Here is a 20,559-nt window from a genome sequence, read left to right as displayed (position 1 = left end):
TGCTCTTAAATACCAGTAAAACTAAATGCATGCTCTTCAACCGATCTCTGCCTGCACCTGCCCGCCCGTCCAGCATCACTACTCTCGACGGTTCTGACTTAGAATATGTGGACAACTACAAATACCTGGCTGTCTGGTTAGACTGTAAACTCTCCTTGCAGACTCACATCAAACATCTCCAATCCAAAGTTAAATCTAGAATTGGCTTCCTATTTCGCAACAAAGCATCCCTCACTCATGCTGCCAAAAAGCATCCTTCACTCATGCTGCCAAACATACCCTCGTAAAACTGACCATCCTATCGATCCTCGACTTCGGCGATGTAATTTACAAAATAGCCTCCAATGCCTCCAATACCCTACTCAATAAATTGGATGCAGTCTATCACAGTGCCATCCGTTTTGTCACCAAAGCCCCATATACTACCCACCACTGTGACCTGTATGCTCTCGTTTACTGGCCCTCACTTCATACTCGTTGCCAAACCCACTGGCTCCAGGTCATCTACCAGACCCTGCTAGGTAAAGTCCCCCCTTATCTCAGCTCGCTGGTCACCATAGCAACACCCACCTGTAGCACGCACTCCAGCAGGTATATCTCTCTGGTCACCCCCAAAACCAATTCTTCCTTTGGCTGCCTCTCCTTCCAGTTCTCTGCTGCCAATGACTGGAATGAACTACAAAAATCTCTGAAACTGGACACACTTATCTCCCTCACTAGCTTTAAGCACCAGCTGTCAGAGCATCTCACAGATTACTGCACCTGTACATGTTTTACTCCATGTGTAACTCTGTGTTGTATGTGTCAAACTGCTTTGCTTTATCTTGGCCATTGTAAATGAGAACTTGTTCTCAACTTGCCTACCTGGTTAAATAAAGGTGAAATAAATAATAGAAATATTGTGCATGCAAAGAAAAATGATGAAGGAACAAGGCCCCGTGTTAATTGTAGAGGCATCAATGTGAAGACCACTCTTGACGCCTTCTCCATGCCTCAAATTCAGGAAATACTGGAGTCCTTACAGTATTCAGAATTTTGAGCAGGTGGGCATAGACCCTGACAGCATCCAGAATACGGCATTTGTTACTCCGGTGGGATTATTTGAGGTTTTCATTCTTCCCTTTTGTTTGAAAAATGCTGGAGCATCGTTCCAAATGCTCATCGAAATAGCCCTTGAAGATGTGAAGGGGAAGTGTTGCTTTGTAAACACTGACGACATGCAGTGTTCTCCCGCTCACAGCAACACCTGGAAGACCTGAGAGATGTGTTCAGCAGGTTGCAAAAAGCCGGGCTCATGGTGAACCTGAAGAAGTGTAGCCTGTTCCAGAGGAGCATTTCTGTCTCTGGACATGTGGTTTCGTCTGTGGGCATCGTGACACAGGCAAAGAAGGTTGAGGCTGTCAAGTCTTTTCCAACGCTTCGGTCAGTCAAGAATGTGGAGAGATTTCTCAGTATGGCAGAATGCTATCATCGCTTTATCCCTCACTATGCAGACCGCTCTGCTCCTCTCAATGCTCTGAAGAGGAAGGATGTGTCTTGGGCTTGAACATCAGAATGCCAGAGGCCTTTCTAGGACTTGAAGTAAGCCCTAACCAAAGCACCTCTCCTCTCCCTGACATCTAACTTCCCTTCAAAATAAAAGCAGATGCCTGTGACATCGGTCTTGTTGCTGTTTTGACACGAGATTGGCGGTGAGTGAGTTATCACCTATGGATCAAGACTGCTGAACTCTGCTGAGAAGAACTACGGTGTCTCTGAGCAAGAGTGCCTAGCAGGAATTTTGGCGGTGAAAAAGTGTCGGCCTTTCCTTGAAGGTAGGAAGTTCGAGGTCATTACTGACCACTCAGCCCTGGTCTAGGTGTTCAACCATCCAAAGCCCAATTCAAGACTGGTAAAATGGATGATCAGACTACAGGAGTTTGCCTTCAATATCACCTACAGACAATTACAGTGCAACTTTGTTCAGGATGCTCTCTCCTGTGCCCCGGTTGGGATACAGATGCAATCCACGGTCTGCTTCAGCCAAGCTTCCAGCAGTCACAAATGTCCACTCTCCGTGGAGTAGTCTGAAATGCCTTCATCCCAACAGTACGACCCCGAGGTGCAGACCATAATGAAGGAAGTCCAGGGCGAGATACCAAGACATGAAAGCATCAATTAAGCCATTGAAAATAAGTATCTGTTCCTCCTGTTGGACAAGGGAGGTATAGAAGTTTCAACTGTTTGTGCCACAGGGGATGAGAGAGCAGTTCTTGAGACACGTCCACCAAGTGGACTGTCGTGGAAATCTAAGGGAAAAACAAAACATCTTGATCAAAAAAAAAACATATTGATTAGATATATATTGACTCAGGGGGTTGAATACTTGTTAGAATCATCTTTGGCAGCGATTACATCTGTGATTCTTTCTAGGTAAGTCTCTAAGAGCTTTGCACACCTGGATTGTGAAACATTTGCCCTCTTTTTCAGGTCTTTTTCAGGTCTTTCCATTAGAGGTGGACCGATTTTATGATTTTTCAACGCCGATACCGATTATTGGGGGACCAAAAAAAGCAGATACCGATTAATCGGCTAATTTAAAATATATATTTTTTATTTGTAATAATGCGAATTACAACAATACTGAATTAACACTTATTTTAACTTAATATAATACATCAATAAAATGAAATGTTCAAATTGGTTTAAATAATGCAAAAACAAAGTGTTGGAGAAGAAAGTAAAAGTGCAATATGTGCCATGTAAAAAAGCTAACGTTTAAGTTCCTTGCTAAGAACATGAGAACATATGAAAGCTGGTGGTTCCTTTTAACAGGAGTCTTCAATATTCCCAGGTAAGAAGTTTTAGGTTGTAGTTATTATAGGAATTATAGGACAATTTCTCTCTATACGATTTGTATTTCATATACCTTTGACTATTGGATGTTCTTATAGGCACTTTAGTATTGCCAGTGTAACAGTATGGCTTCCGTCCCTCTCCTCGCCCCTACCTGGGCTCGAACCAGGAACACATCAACAACAGCCACCCTCAAAGCGGCATTACCCATCGCTCCACAAAAGCTGTGGCCCTTGCAGAGCAAGGGGAACAACCACTCCAAGTCTCAGAGCGAGTGACGTTTGAAACGCTATTAGCACGCACCCCGCTAACTAGCTAGCCATTTCACATCGGTTACACCAGCCTAATCTCGGGAGTTCATAGGCTTGAAGTCATAAACAGCTCAATGCTTGAAGCACAGCTACGAGCTGATGGCAAAACGCACGAAAGTGCTGTTTGAATGGCGCCTGCTGGTGCCTACTATCGCTCAGTCAGACTGCTCTATCAAATCATAGACTTAATTATAACGTAACACACAGAAATACGAGCCTTAGGTCATTAATATGTTCGAATCCGGAAACTATCATCTCGAAAACAAGACGTTTATTCTTTCAGTGAAATACAGTACCGTTCCGTATTTTATCTAACGGGTGGCACCCATAAGTTTAAATATTCCTGTTACATTGCACAACCTTCAATGTTATGTCATAATTACGTAAAATTCTGGCAAATTAGGCGGCCTAAACTGTTGCATGTACACTGACTCTGCGTGCAATGAACGCAAAAGAAGTGATACAATTTCACCTGGTTAATATTGCCTGCTAACCTGGATTTCTTTTAGCAAAACATTTTCTTTTTTCGCAAATGTGCTTTTGTTAAATCATCCCCCATTTGGCGAAGTTGGCTGTCTTTGGTTAGGAAAAAATAGTCTTCAGAGTTCGCAACGAGTCATGTTAGCAGGCAATATTAACTAAATATGCAGGTTTAAAAATATATACTTGTGTATTGGAGCAAATTTTCGTGAATACGCACTGTATCGATTATATATATAATCAACGGACACGCTAGATAAACTAGCAGGACACGCTAGATAAACTAGTAATATCATCAACCATGTGTAGTGAACTAGTGATTATGATTGATTGATTGTTTTTTTACAAGTTTAATGCTAGCTAGCAACTTACCTTGGCTTCTTACTACATTCGCGTAACAGGCAGTCTCCTCGTGGAGTGCAATGTAATCAGGTGGTTAGAGCGTTGGACTAGTTAACAGTAAGGTTGCAAGATTGAATCCCCGAGCTGACAAGGTACAAATCTGTCATTCTGCCCCTGAACAAGGCAGTTAACCCACTGTTCCTAGGCCGTCATTAAAAATAAGAATGTGTTCTTAACTGACTTGCCTAGTTATATAAAGGATAAATAAAGGTGTAAAAAAAAAAAACGGTTAAATCGGTGTCCAAAAATACCGATTTCTGATTGTTATGAAAACTTGAAATCGGCCCTAATTAATCGGCCATTCAGATTAATCGGTCGACCTCTACTTTCCATAGATTTTCAAGCATTTACTTCAAAAACTGTAACTTGGCCACTCAGGAACATTGTCTTTGGTTAGATTTTTTTCGCTAGTTGAATTTTCCATGCAGTCTGCTTTATTTGTGAAATACACATCTTCCTTTCATGACATACGTGCCCTCCCATATTCTTCTATTAGTGGTGTTGGGTTTAATGACCATTATTAATGTAGGGGAAACACTGAGAGCCCTATGGGCCCTGGTGAAAAGTAGTGCACTACATAGGTAATATGGTCTCATTTAGGATGTAGCCTAGGTGTCTTACTGTAGCAGGGTGACATCCAGAGGGACAAGAGGGTCTTTGGCCCTCGGTCCACCCATAGGTTGTCAGGCAGGCCAGGCAGCCACTCTGGCCAGGCTGTTCTGTTTATCTGCAGATAAAATTAAGTGTGAGAAAAACGTTGGAGGAGACTGCAGGGCTGGAGATCACAGCCAGATGTTTGTTTATTTCCTAAAACTACTGATATTTCAAAAAGAGAAACAGAGTTAATCAGTTTTTGCCTAATGTTTAGGTTATGTAACCTTTCATTAGGACACATCATGTCACACTGCAGAGTTGGTTGTGAGACTGATGGGTGCTTTTCTGTATGAGTTTGTCTTCCTATGCTGACCTCTGCTGTTAAAATGATGCTAGTTTTGAAAGTTGCGCTTATGATCCAAAACTGGTCCCGAATTCCAATTCATACAATATGTTATGAATTTGTAGGTGGTTAAGATCCCTTTCAATCTGTTTAAGAATGTTAGCATGATGGATAACATGATGAATAAAGCTTCCAGTACAAATCTGTATTTCAAATTAAAATAACAAAAATGACTTTGGCTTTACTAAATAGATCATTTTATTTGCAATGCATGGCTTCTCATTGCTGAAACATTCAAGAGATTCTCATCTGGTATCAGTCTCCCCTCTCTTCTGCTGAGGTGCATGTATAGGGTTGGTCTTGTTCTTGGTAAATGCAATGTTGCTTTTGTACCACATGATGGCGGTATGCTCAAATCTTTTACAGCCTCTAGAAAGTCCTGTTTTAGTTTGTGAAAGTAGAGGGTCCTTAAGAGAGTGGCGGTTGAAATAAGGTTTATTTTCTTTACAGAATGTTGGAGCTGTAACAGATGTCCTTTAGCATGTCACCCTTATATACATGTTCCATATGGAAGCACTTGCAACTCCTACATAGTAGGCTACGTAGATGTGAGTTAATGTTTGTGTTTAGCCCTTTCCTAGCTACAGAAGACATTCCCATTGCATACACGGAACGTTATATAGCTATTTATCATTTGCACATGGGCCTCTGGTGTCTGGAGCTTGTGAACTGCCTAGGGACAGATCTAGGATCAGCTTCCCCTCCCCCAATCCTAACCTCAACCATTAGTGGGGGAAATGTCTAGGGGCGACTTCACCCTACTCACATGCTATGCAGCTAGCTAGCTATTTATCATTTACCCATGCAACTTCTCTGTCTGTAGCTTAGTACCTTTGTTGAGGTAAGGACTCTGGGCTGTTGCCTTGAGAGAGGGAGTGGAAAAGTAGAATAGAAGGGTGAGTGTCCTCTCCCTGCTGTCTGTAGTGTGTGCACTGTGATGCTCCCTCTCTGAGAGCTCCTCTCCTCTCCTCCCCTTTCTCTGTGCCAGGATAAACACCTGGCCTGCACTGGCCTGATGAATACACTCCACTCATTTGCACCCAGGATGTTTCCCTATGCCTTCTTTTCTCTTACTCGTCAGAAGTGGCGCTGCTTCTTTTTTCACATATTGGTCACGTTCTTTTGCTCCGGTGCAAATACAATTCTACTAAGTCCTGTTTTAATAAGCTTGCAAATGTGTCAATGTTCATTTTAAATTTGGCCTTGTGTCTCCTGTGTATATGACAAGCATATCAATGGCATTCCAGTGAGGGTATGGTACAATGCAATATTTTCCCTGGGTTCCTCTTAAAAAGAAAACAACAATTAGTAGAAAAGCATGTGTTGCCACTTCAAATGACCCCCTCCCATTATAATGTATTCAGATTGCTTTTGGTGCTGCATTTTAGCAGGCTGTTTTCAGTACAGCAGGTTAAGTGGGAAGTTTTGACTGCCTGTTTTTATAACAGAGATCAGAGCATTGTACCAAATTTAGCCCGGCTGGAGGTGCCATGGAGCAGCTTATGGGTCTTTGAAGAACAGACTGCCCGTACTGCTGTCTGAGTGGGGGTGGGACGTGACCCATACATCCCCCTAACCTCCTGCTGTTTCCTGTGATATAGCTCAGGGAGTGAGCTGTCCATTCTGTGGTTAATTCTACATAAGTCAGTCTTGTCCTTCAGTCCAGTCAGTGTCACAGGGCACCATCTCATCATCCTGGCCAGACTGAGAATGCATCCCAAATGCCACCCTATTCCTTTTGTAGTACACTACTTTTGACTAAGGCCCAAAGGGTTCTGGTATTAAAAATGTGCACTTTATAGGGAATAGGGTGCCGTTTGAATGTGTCTGGGGCTCATTATCCTCTAATGAAAACCATATACTGGTTGAGAGCCTTCTAACTTCAAACAGACAGTCCACTGGTTTAGAAGGAGAGTTGTGCCTGTCTTCTGACCTGGCCTGCCAGGATGGCACACAGCCGTATTGAATAGAATTCATCCACTTGGTTAGGGCTGTCTGCCAGATGACATTTGTAATACTCCAACTGTACATGGAAAATAGAACGATCAGAAGATCATCCTTGGCTTAGCTTACTGACTTACCCACACGTTAATGAGAAAATAGATGTTCTGTGTCCCATGATTGTCTCTCAAATCCATTACATCTCTTCGTGTATAGGACAAGGCTTTACTTCTTTGACAGGAACAGCTTTTTGGAAAGAGAGAGGAGTGTGGTCATCATGGAATTCTTGTAATGAAATTGCGTTCTTCTCCATCCAGGGATAATTACCCTGTGTGTGTGTATGTATATATTTGTATTTGGGGGGGGTTGAGTTGGGCTGAAGACATATTTGTTTTGCAAATGGAAAATAAAGTACACTACATGACCAAAGGTATGTGGACAACTGCTCGTCGAACATTCCAAAATCATGGGCATTTAATATGGAGTTTGTTCGAGCTAAATAATCCTGTAGCAACAGGAAATGTTAGTTATTCTGTGGACTATAATTAATGGACATTTTTCCAGGGGTTGATACATTTTTAGTTAGGGCAAATCAAGTCTGACATTTTAAAGTGGTAACCTTTTTTAAACCTTGAATAGACTACACATTTACATTTCCTGCTGTGCAACAGCATGATCAAATGAAGATCCTACATCTGTATTCTACATCTCAAGTATTAGCTACTATGCAAGTTATGGGTCTCTAAGTGTTTTGTTTGTCTGCCTCAGAGGATGCTGGGTGGTACTTTCCCAGTGTGAAGAGGGACCCTGGTCGTTACCTGCAGCCCTGCTCTGAGTCTGTCAAGACCTGGCTGAGGAGCATGAAGAGTGCAGGGAAGGTCCTCCTGCTCATCACCAGCTCCCACAGCGACTACTGCAGGCTCATCTGTGACCAAATCCTGGGGTGAGTTAGTAGTACACAATATGTAATTTGGGACACAGACCATAAAACACACCTGATAGGGGCCAGGCACTAACCATATTGGTTTAGCCCCAGTATGTGAGATGGGAGAGCAGAACCAGTCGGGCTATATTTATTTTATGGTTTTATGATGAGCCCCTAATGCAGGGCTACTTAACTCCAGTCCAGGAGGGTCTAACACTTCTGGTTGTCTTCCTCTCCTTCAAATAATGGATCGTTTTAGACCTGGGATACCAGGTGAGTGCAATTAACTACCATGTATAAACACAAACCAGAAGTATTTTCGGCTTTCCAGGACCAGAGTTGAATAGCCCTGCCCTACTGGCTCATCTCTCCCAACCCACATTGCGTACAGCTCTCACATGCAATTACACCTCATTCCTTCAGTCACCAGAGCATCCGCTGACCAGCTAGCAAGTGTCTTCACTGATATTTTCAACCTCTCCCTGACCCTGTCTGTAATACCTACATGTTTCAAGCAGACCACCATCGTCCCTGTGCCCAAGAATGCCAAGGTAACTTGTCTAAATGAATACCGCCCCGTAGCACTCACATATGTAGCCATGAAATGCTTGAAAGGCTGGTCATGGCTCACATCAATGCCGTCATCCTAGACGCCCTGGACACACTCCAATTCGCATACCGACCAAACAGATCCACAGATGAGGCAATGTCTATTGCACTCCACACTGCCCTCTCCCACCTGGACTAGAGAAACACCTACGTGAGAATGCTTTTCTTTTAACTATAGCTCAGCATTCAACACCATAGTGCCCTCCAAGCACATCACCCCCTCTCAACACTGTGCACTGTCAACTCTCATTCCCACTCAGCCCAGCAGAAATATAACAGAATACTAGAGTGAAACTTACTATGGCTGAGCCTGACCATTATGTAGTGGTGCTGTTTGTGCTAGCAGACTCTCCATTGACCCATTATTACTAGCCAGCTGAAGCTGTGGACTGACCTAGACCAGGGGACTGGACTGTGTCAGTACCCCCCCCCCCCCCCCCCCCCAGTGTACACTATGTGGTCTAGGGTTATTATTCTAGCCTAAAACCTCTTACACGTTCGGTCAGGCAGCAAGGGGAAGTCTTGCGGACTGGTGCTGTGGCTGGTCTTGCTGGTGGCAAAGTGTGTTTAATAGAATGCCTTCGTGAAGTGTCTCTGCACATGATCTTAACAATCACACATCACCAGTATTACTTCACAGTGGAGAACTTGGTTGTGAGTTTTAATCCAACCAATGCCATAGCCTAGCTACAGTAACGTTTGATGCTCATCTGGTAAGTAACCAATCACACATCCAGATAATCTATTCTTCTGTCTCACTCTGCTAGTGTAGCTGGCTGTTATGATGGACAGTCAGACTTAGGGGAGAGGGGCTGAAAATGAACCGTTTGTTCTGGATGCCTGCTAGGTCTTCAGGGACCTCTGCGGCTCAGGCTTTCCCCACAGATAACTGAAGCCAGGAAATAGTGCAGGCTGTGTCTTGCCGTGTGGTGGCTCAGGGATAAGCTTTGCTTTGTTCTGCTGTACGGGTTGGCCTGCATGTGAACCTCCTGTGTGAGACAACATTTGGCTCCACAAGAAACTCAGATTAGTTCCAGTCTGGAGTCTATAAACAATATGCATTTCAACACCTCTCTAATGCATAGACACTCCCCAGTGAAGAATGCCCCTTCGTGATCTGACTTTGGTTTCTGTTGCGAAGAAATAATGTCACCTCTTTTTAAAGCCCATGCTTCTCTCAGGAACACCATAGAGGCGTGTAGGCTGTGGACCAGGGACAGAGAGCTGTCAGAAGTCGCACAACAAGACCAGGGATACCAGACAGGCCCCTACGTGCCAAGTGTAGCTAGGTGTCTCATGGCCTCTCCTGCCGTTGGACACAGCAAGATGAAACCACAACAGTCTACAATACAGCTTCATTTATACACTCACCGGCCAGTTTATTAGTTACAACACCCCATACACTAAATTGAAGAAGCCACTCCATTGGGCACTCAATCACCAACACTGGACAATTGAGGAGCGGAAAAACGTTGCCTTGCCCGACAAATGCTGTTGCATCATGCTGATGGCAGAGTCAGGATTTGGCGTTAGCAGTCCATGGCCTCATCCTGCCTGGTGTCAATGGTACAGGTGGTGTACTGGTGTGGGGAATGTTTTCCTGTCACACGTTAGATCCCTTGATACCAATTGAGCAACAAAGGTTTCCGACACCTTGTAAAATCCATGCCCCGAAGAATTCTGTCTGTTTTTTGGCTGGAGGCAAAGGGTGGCCTGACCCAGTATTAGATGGGTGTACCCAATAAACTGGACGATGAGTATATGTTTGCTCCGACTGGTATTTTTAGACCTCCCTGTAATACTTTTTGCTGGCTAGAATTGGATGTACAGTGCCTTGCGAAAGTATTCGGCCCCCTTGAACTTTGCAACCTTTTGCCACATTTCAGGCTTCAAACATAAAGATATAAAACTGTATTTTTTTGTGAAGAATCAACAACAAGTGGGACACAATCATGAAGTGGAACGACATTTATTGGATATTTCAAACTTTTTTAACAAATCAAAAACTGAAAAATTGGGCGTGCAAAATTATTCAGCCCCTTTACTTTCAGTGCAGCAAACTCTCTCCAGAAGTTCAGTGAGGATCTCTGAATGATCCAATGTTGACTAAATGACTAATGATGATAAATACAATCCACCTGTGTGTAATCAAGTCTCTGTATAAATGTACCTGCACTGTGATAGTCTCAGAGGTCCGTTAAAAGCGCAGAGAGCATCATGAAGAACAAGGAACACACCAGGCAGGTCCGAAATAATGTTGTGAAGAAGTTTAAAGCCGGATTTGGATACAAAAAGATTTCCCAAGCTTTAAACATCCCAAGGAGCACTGTGCAAGCGATAATATTGAAATGGAAGGAGTATCAGACCACTGCAAATCTACCAAGACCTGGCCGTCCCTCTAAACTTTCAGCTCATACAAGGAGAAGACTGATCAGAGATGCAGCCAAGAGGCCCATGATCACTCTGGATGAACTGCAGAGATCTACAGCTGAGGTGGGAGACTCTGTCCATAGGACAACAATCAGTTGTATATTGCACAAATCTGGCCTTTATGGAAGAGTGGCAAGAAGAAAGCCATTTCTTAAAGATATCCATAAAAAGTGTCGGTTAAAGTTTGCCACAAGCCACCTGGGAGACACACCAAACATGTGGAAGAAGGTGCTCTGGTCAGATGAAACCAAAATTGAACTTTTTGGCAACAATGCAAAACGTTATGTTTGGCGTAAAAGCAACACAGCTGAACACACCATCCCCACTGTCAAACATGGTGGTGGCAGCATCATGGTTTGGGCCTGCTTTTCTTCAGCAGGGACAGGGAAGATGGTTAAAATTGATGGGAAGATGGATGGAGCAAAATACAGGACCATTCTGGAAGAAAACCTGATGGAGTCTGCAAAAGACCTGAGACTGGGACGGAGATTTGTCTTCCAACAAGACAATGATCCAAAACATAAAGCAAAATCTACAATGGAATGGTTCAAAAATAAACATATCCAGGTGTTAGAATGGCCAAGTCAAAGTCCAGACCTGAATCCAATCGAGAATCTGTGGAAAGAACTGAAAACTGCTGTTCACAAATGCTCTCCATCCAACCTCACTGAGCTCGAGCTGTTTTGCAAGGAGGAATGGGAAAAAATGTCAGTCTCTCGATGTGCAAAACTGATAGACATACCCCAAGCGACTTACAGCTGTAATCGCAGCAAAAGGTGGCGCTACAAAGTATTAACTTAAGGGGGCTGAATAATTTTGCACGCACAATTTTTCAGTTTTTGATTTGTTAAAAAAGTTTGAAATATCCAATAAATGTCGTTCCACTTCATGATTGTGTCCCACTTGTTGTTGATTCTTCACAAAAAAATACAGTTTTATATCTTTATGTTTGAAGCCTGAAATGTGGCAAAAGGTCGCAAAGTTCAAGGGGGCCGAATACTTTCGCAAGGCACTGTATCTATAATGCTATGTCAGGAATATATTTGACTAGCTCCTAAGTCTGTAGAATGTGGATTTTCACCAGTGGAGGCTCCTCAGAGGAGGATAGGGTGGACCATCCTCCTCAGTGAATTTCAGAAAATGTTTAATTTTGAAACATTTAAAAAGTTATCCTTTTTAGATAAAGCTAAATATATTCACTTTACCAAATGATTAAAACATACTGTTTTGCAATGAAGGTCTACAGTATCCCCAGCAGCACTGTAGGGTAGCACAGTGGTGTAGCCAAAGGACAGCTAGCTTGTGTCATCCACTGGGTACATTGACTTCAATATAAAACCTAGGAGGCTCATGGTTCTTACCCCCCTCCATAGACTTACATAGTAATTATGACAACTTCCGGAGGACGTCCTCCAACCTATCAGAGCTCTTGCGGCATTAACTAACATGCTGTCCACCCAATCAAAGGATCAGAGAATGAATCTAGTACTGAAAGCACTGCAGTACATAACATGTGGTGAGTAGTTGACTCAAAGAGAAAGACAATAGTAGAACAAATGAACTTCTTCCAAAATTAAGGAGCAGTGTAAGATAGCTATATTCCATAGTGTGTGTGTGTGTGTACACGGTACCAGTCAAAAGTTTGGACACCTACTCATTCAAAGGTTTTTCTTTATTTTTACTATTTTCCACATTGTAGAATAATAGTGAAGACATCAAAACTATGAAATAACACACATGGAAACATGTATTTACCAAAAAAGTGTTAATCAAATCAAAATATATTTGAGATTCTTCAAATAGCCACCATTTGCCTTGATGACAGCTTTGCACACACTTGGCATTCTCTCAACCAGCATCACCTGGAATGCTTCTCCAACAGTCTTGAAGGAGTTCCCAAATATGCTGAGCACTTGTCGGCTGCTTTTCCTTCACTCCCCGCCCGACTCATCCCAAACCATCTCAATCAGGTTGAGGTCGGAGGATTGTGGAGGCCAGGTCATCTGATGCAGCACTCCATCACTCTCCTTTGTAAAATAGCCCTTACATAGCCTGTAGGTGTGTTAGGTTATTTTCCTGTTGAAAAACAAATGATAGCCCCACTAAGCCAAAACCAGATGGGATGGCGTATCGCTGCAGAATGCTGCGGTAACCATGCTGGTTTAGTGTGCCTTGAATTCTAAATAAATCACAGATCACATCATTATTTGGGATGCAATTTCTGAGGCTGGTAACTCTAATGAACTTATCCTCTGTCGCAGAAGTAACTCTGGGTCTTCCATTCCTGTGGTAGTCCTCATGAGAGCCAGTTTCTTCACAGCACTTGATGGTTTTTGTGACTGCACTTAAACTTTCAAGGTTCTTGAAATGTTCCTTATTGACTGACCTACATGTATTAAAGTAATGATGGGTTGTTCTTGCCATAATATGGACTTAGCCCTATTTGGCAAAAGACCATCTTCTGTATAGCCCCCTACATTGTCACAACACAACTGATTGGCTCAAATGCATTAAGGAGGAAAGAAATTCCACAAATTAACTTTGAAGGCACACCTGTTAATTGAAATGCATGTGAGAGAATGCCAACAGTGTGCAAAGCTGTCATTGAGGCAAATGGTGGCTGTTCGAAGCATCTCAAATATGAAATCTATTTTGATTTAACACTTTTGTGGTTACTACATGATTCCATATGTGTTATTACATAGTTTTAATGTCTTTACTATTATTCTTCAATGTAGAAAATAGTAAAAAATAAAGAAAAACCTTTGAATGATTAGGTGTTCTAAAACTTGTGTACAGTACATGTTAAAAGTTTGGACACACCTACTCATTCAAGGGTTTTTCTTTATTTTTACTATTTTCTACATTGTTGAAAATTATTTTTCAATCTTCAACATAGAAATGCTACCAAAACATTTCATTGAAACTTGTTACAAATGATGGGGTCACGCATGATTCACCGGACAATATTTTGAAAGAGGAAGTAAAGTTATAATTTCAGTCTCCTCCATCTCCACTAACTGAAGCTAATTGTATGGATTTTTGTCCTATTAATAATGAAACATTTACATCTACAGAAAGACTCATGTGAAGGCCAAATTACAGAGGAGGAACTTCTTGATGCAATTAAAGCCTTTAAGTCTGGGAAAATTTCAGGTCATAATGTCATACCAGTGAAAGTGTACCAAACCTTTTTTTATATACTCAGAGGACCATTATTAGCATGTTTTAAACACTCCTTTATAAACAGTAGATTATCAGACACGCAACAAGAAGGTCTGATTTCATTATTACTGAAACAGGATCCAAGTGTTGTGTATATATAAAGATCCAGTCCATTTAAAAAAAGACAACTGGAGGCCTCTTACACTTCAGTGTTGTGATGCAAATTTCTAGCTAAATGCTTGGTGCATAGAATTGAAAAGGTATTGTCAGATATTATTCATCCTAATCAAACAGGTTTTTTACATGGACGATACATTGGCGATTAATGTAAGACAAGTACTGGAAACAATAGAATACTATGAAATATCGTGGAAACCAGGCCTGGTTTTCATGGCTGACTTTGAAAAGGCTTTTGATAAAGTACAACTGGAGTTTACATATAAATGTCTAGAATATTTCCATTTTGGAGAATCTCTTATAAAATGGGTTAACTTCTTGCGTCGCGCAATCCCGTATCCGGGAGCGTAATCATAGCCTCAAGCTCATTAGCATAACGCAACGTTAACTATTCATGAAAATCGCAAATGAAATTAAATAAATATATTGGCTCACAAGCTTAGCCTTTTGTTAACAACACTGTCATATCAGATTCAAAATATGCTTTTCAACCATAGCTACACAAGCATTTGTGTAAGAGTATTGATAGCTAGCATAGCATTAAGCCTAGCATTCAGCAGGCAACATTTTCACAAAAACAAGAAAAGCATTCAAATAAAATAATTTACCTTTGAAGAATTTCGGATGTTTTCAATGAGGAGACTCTCAGTTAGATAGCAAATGTTCAGTTTTTCCAAAAATATTATTTGTGTAGGAGAAATCGCTCCGTTTTGTTCATCACGTTTGGCTAAGAAAAAAAAACGAAAATTCAGTCATTACAACGCCAAACTTTTTCCCAAATGAACTCCATAATATCGACAGAAACATGGCAAACGTTGTTTAGAATCAATCCTCAAGGTGTTTTTCACATATCTATTCGATGATAAGTCATTTGTGGCAGGTGGGTTTCTCCTCTGAAGCAAATGGAAAAATTCACGCAGCTGGAGATTACACAATAATTGCAACGGAGGACACCAAGCGAGCACCTGGTAAATGTAGTCTCTTATGGTCAATCTTCCAATGATATGCCTACAAATACGTCACAATGCTGCAGACACCTTGGGGAAACGACAGAAGGTGTAGGCTCATTCCTTGCGCATTCACAGCCATGTAAGGAGACATTGGAACACAGCGTCTTCAAAATCGGGGGCATTTCCTGTTTGGAATTTCATCTTGGTTTCGCCTGTAGCATCAGTTCTGTGGCACTCACAGATAATATCTTTGCAGTTTTGGAAACGTCAGTGTTTTCTTTCCAAAGCTGTCAATTATATGCATAGTCGAGCATCTTTTCGTGACAAAATGTCTTGTTTAAAACGGGAACGTTTTTGTATCCAAAAATTAAAAGAGCGCCCCCTATATCGAAGAAGTTAAAGTTATGTATATTAACCTTAGGTGTAAAATAGTAAATAATGGTTACATCTCAGAAAGTTTTAAACTGTCAAGAGGAGTAATGGCGCTGACAGAGATGGTCGCCTCGCTTCAGGTCCTTTGGAAACTATGCAGTTATTTGTTTTTAAGTATTATTTCTTACATTGTTATCCCATAAATCTTGTGTTATTACATACAGCAGGGAAGAACTATTGGATATAAAAGCGATGTCAACTTACCAACATTACAACCAGGAATACGTCTTTCCCGAAGCGGATCCTTTGTTCGGACCTCCACCCTGGACATGGGATCTTATCCCAGAGGCCGACCCAAAACAACGCGGTCACCGCAGGAGAGGCAGACGGAGTGACCTACTGGTCAGACTCAGAAGGCTAGCACACCATCCACCACTTCCGAGCATATTACCCACCAATGTCCAATCTCTAGATAACAAGGTGGATGAAGTTAGGGCACGAGTTGCCTTCCAGAGAGACATCAGAGATTGTAACGTTCTCTGTTTCACGGAAACATGGTTCACTCGGGATATGTTGTCAGAGGCAGTACAGCCACCCGGTTTAGTCATGCATCATGCCGACTGAAACAAACATCTCTCTGGTAAGAAAGGCGGGGGTGTATGCCTTTATGATTAACGACTCATGGTGTAATCACAACAACATACAGGAACTCAAGACCTTTTGTTCACCTGACCTAGATAACCTTACAATCAAATGCCGACTGCATTATCTTCCAAGAGAATTCTCTTCAATTATAATCACAGCCATGTATACATCCTGAGGCTGCATCTATTGTAGCTGGGGATTTTAACAAAGCTAACCTGAGAACAAGACTTCCATCAGCATATCGAATGCATGACACGAGCTGGTAGCTTTCTGGATCATTGTTATTCTAACTTCTGCGATGCATACAAAGCCCTCCCCCGCACTGCCTTCGGCAAATCTGACCATGACTCCATTGTGTTGCTCCCAGCTTATAGACAGAAACTAAAACAGGAAACGCCAGTGCTCAGGTCTATCCAACTCTGGGCTGACCACGCTTCAAGATTGCTTCGATCACGTGGACTGGGATATGTTCTGGATAGCCTCAGACGATAACATTGATGTATACGCTGACTCGGTGAGCGAGTTTATTAGCAAGTGCATCGGAGATGTAGTACCCACTGTGACTATTAAAACCTTTCCTAACCAGAAACTGTGGATTGATGGCAGCATTCAAGCAAAACTGAAAGAGCGAACCACCGCCTTTAAACATGGCAAGGCAACTGGAAACATAACCAAATACAAACAGTGCAGCTATTCCTTTTGCAAGGAAATCAAACAAGCAAAGCGTCAGTTTAGAGACAAAGTAGAGTCGCAATTCAACTGCTCAAACACGAGACGTATGTGGCAGGGTCTACAGTCAATCACGGATTACAAAAAGAAAACCAGCCCCGTCGTGGACATCAACGTCCTGCTCCCAGACAATTTAAACAACTTCTTTGCTCACTTTGAGGATAATACAGTGCCACTGACATGGCCCGCTACCAAGCCTGTGGGCTCTCCTTCTCCGTGACCAACATGAGTAAAACATTCAAACGTGTTAACCCTTGCAAGGCTGCCTGCCCAGACGGCATTAATAGCCGTGTCTTCAGAGCATGCACAGACCAGCTGGCTGGTGTGTTTACGGACATATTCAATTAATCCCTATCCCAGTCTTCTGTCCCCACATGCTTCAAGATGGCCACCATTGTTCCTGTTCCCAAGAAAACTAAGGTAACTGAACTAAATGACTACTGCCCTGTTGTACTCACTTCTGTCATCATGAAGTGCTTTGAGAGACTAGTCAATCACCTCCACCCTACCTGACACCCTAGACCCACTCCAATTTCGTTACCACCCCAATAGGTCCACTGACGATGCAATCGCAATCACACTGCACACTGCACACTGCCCTAACCCATCTGGACAAAATGAATACCTATGTAAGAATTCTGTTCATTGACTAGAGCTCAGCATTTAACACCAAAGTACCCTCCAAACTCGTCATTAAGCTCGCGACCCTGGGTCTCGACTAGAGGTTGACCGATTAATTGGAATGGCCGATTTAATTAGGGCCGATTTCAAGTTTTCATAACAATCGGTAATCGGCATTTTTGGACACATTAAACTTATCTAATAAAAAACAATCAGTCTTAATAATCACTAGTTAACTACACATGGTTGATAATATTACTAGTTTATCTAGCTTGTCCTGCGTCGTATATAATCGATGCGGTGCCTGTTAATTTATCATCGAATCACAGCCTACTTCGCCAAACGGGTGATGATTTAACAAGCGCATTCATGAAAAAACGCACTGTCATTGCACCAATGTGTACCTAACCATAAACATCAATGCCTTTCTTAACATTAATACACATGTTTTATTTTTAAATCTGCATATTTAGTTAATATTGCCTGCTAACATGAATTTCTTTTAACTAGGGAAATTGTGTCACTTCTCTTGCGTTCTGTGCAAGCAGAGTCTGGGTATATGCAACAGTTTGGGCTGCCTGGCTAGTAGCGAACTGTGTGAAGACCATTTCTTCCTAACAAAGACCGTAATTAATTTGCCAGAATTTTACATAATTATGACATAACGTTGAAGGTTGTGCAATGTAACAGCAGTAATTAGACTTAGGGATGCCACCCGTTAGATAAAATACGGAATGGTTCCGTATTTCACTGAAAGAATAAACGTTTTGTTTTCTAAATGATAGTTCCCGGATTTGACCGTATTAACAATCTAAGGCTTGTATTTCTGTGTGGTATTATGATTTCATATTTGATAGAGCAGTCTGACTGAGCAGTGGTAGGCAGCAGCAGGCTCATAAGCATTCATTCAAACAGCAATTTCGTGCATTTACCCGCAGCTCGTCGCTGTGCTTCAAGCATTGCGCTGTTTATGACTTCAAGCCTATCAACTCCCAAGATTAGGCTGGCAATACTATAGTGCCTATAAGAACATCCAATAGTAAAAGGTAAATTAAATACAAATGGTATAGAGAAATAGTCCTACAATTCCTATAATAACTACAACCTAAATCTTTTTACCTCGGAATATTGAAGAATCATGTTAAAAGGAACCACCAGCATTCATATGTTCTGAGCAAGGAACTTAAACGTTAGCTTTCATACATGGCAAATATTGCTCTTTTACTTCTCCAACACTTTGGTTTTGCATTATTTAAACCAAATTGAACATGTTTCCTTATTTATTTGAGACTAAATTGATTCTGTTGATGTATTATATTAAGTTCAAATAAAAGTGTTCATTCAGTATTGTTGTAATTGTCATTATTACATATATATAAAAATCAGGCGATTAATCGGTATCGGCTTGTTTTGGTTCTCCAATAATCGGTATCGGAAAAATCATAATCGACCTCTAGTTTCGACCCCGCCCTGTGCAACTGAGTCCTGGACTTTCTGACGGGGCGCTCCCAGGTGGGGAAGGTAGGAAACAACATCTCCACCCCGCTGATCCTCAGCACTGGGGCCCCACAAGGGTGCGTTCTCAGCCCTCTCCTGTACTCCCTGTTCACCCATGACTGCGTGGCCATGCACGCTTCCAAGTTAATCATCAAGTTTGCAGATGACACTATAGTGGCAGGCTTGATTACCAACAACGGCAAGATGGTCTACAGGGAGGAGGTGAGAGCCCTGAGAACAAGAGTTCCATCAGCATAGTGTGGTGTCAAGGTTATAACCTCTTACTCAACGTCAACAAAACAAAGGATATGATCGTGGACTTCAGGAAACAGCAGAGGTAGCACCCAACCCCCATCCACATTGACGGGACAGTTGCGGAGAAGGTGGGAAGTTTTAAGTTCCTCTGCATACACATCACGGACAAACTGAAATGGTCCTCCCACACAGACAGCATGATGAAGAAGGTGCAACAGCACCTCTTCAACCTCAGGTGGCTGAAGAAATGTTGCTTGTCACCTAAAACACTCACAAACTTTTACAGATGCACAATTGAGAGCACCCTGTCGGGCTGTATCACCGCCTGGTACAGCAACTGCACCTCCCTCAACCGCAAGGCTCTCCAGAGGGTGGTGCGGTCTGCACAACGCATCACCAGGGGCAAACTACCTGCCCTCCAGGAGACCTACAGCACCAGATGTCACAGGAAAGCCAAAGAAATCATCAAGGACAACAACCACCCGAGCCACTGCCTGTTCACCCTGCTATCATCCAGAAGGCGAGGTCAGTACAGGTGCATCAAAGCTGGGACCGAGAGACAGCTGCTATCTCAAGGCCATCAGACTGTTAAATTATATGAGCAAAAAATATTCAATATTATTTTGAATGGTAAGCCAGGCAAATTTAAAGTACCTATTTATATAACAAATATGAATTCGGAGGGCAGAAATTATTAAATATTAAAGCTTAAGACCTCTCACTAAAGGCATCAGTCATAAAAAAGTTAAATACTAGTATACTAGTTATACTGGTAAATTAGTAAGAATGTCTCACCCCGTGTTCAAGAATGGCCTTTTACCCTTTATTCAGATGACAACTGCTCACTTTCAGTTATTTGAAAACAAAATAATCTCAAATATCGTTATTTTTTTAAACAAGCCTAAGAAAGTTGGTTGCAATTTCAGTTTAATCCATTTGAAAAGACAGAACAAATAATACAACAAATATTACAGTTTGGGCCACCTAATGTCATAATTTTACGTAATTATGACATAACATTGAAGGTTGTGCAATGTAACAGGAATATTTAGACTTATGGGTGCCACCCGTTAGATAAAATACGGTCTTGTTTTCAAGATGATAGTTTCCGGATTCGACCATATTAATGACCTAAGGCTCGTATTTCTGTGTGTTATTGTGTTATAATTAAGTCTATGATTTGATAGAGCAGTCTGACTGAGCGATGGTAGGCACCAG

At 42.0% G+C, this 20,559-nt stretch overlaps 1 protein-coding gene across 1 annotated transcript in view; it reads left to right on the top strand.

Annotated features, from left to right (window-relative positions):
- The window catches only part of LOC139415063 (5'-nucleotidase domain-containing protein 1-like), an 83,227-nt gene that overhangs the window by 34,621 nt on the left and 28,047 nt on the right, over window positions 1–20,559 (top strand). Inside the window, exon 7 of the mRNA XM_071162827.1 lies at window positions 7,735–7,909. Within this exon, the coding sequence (XP_071018928.1) occupies window positions 7,735–7,909 (175 nt within the window). The remainder of the gene's footprint in view (window positions 1–7,734; window positions 7,910–20,559) is intronic.

This window comes from Oncorhynchus clarkii, chromosome 8, assembly GCF_045791955.1.
Source record: "Oncorhynchus clarkii lewisi isolate Uvic-CL-2024 chromosome 8, UVic_Ocla_1.0, whole genome shotgun sequence".
Taxonomy (NCBI): Eukaryota; Metazoa; Chordata; class Actinopteri; order Salmoniformes; family Salmonidae; genus Oncorhynchus; species Oncorhynchus clarkii.
This window is presented reverse-complemented; position numbering and strand designations above follow the sequence as displayed.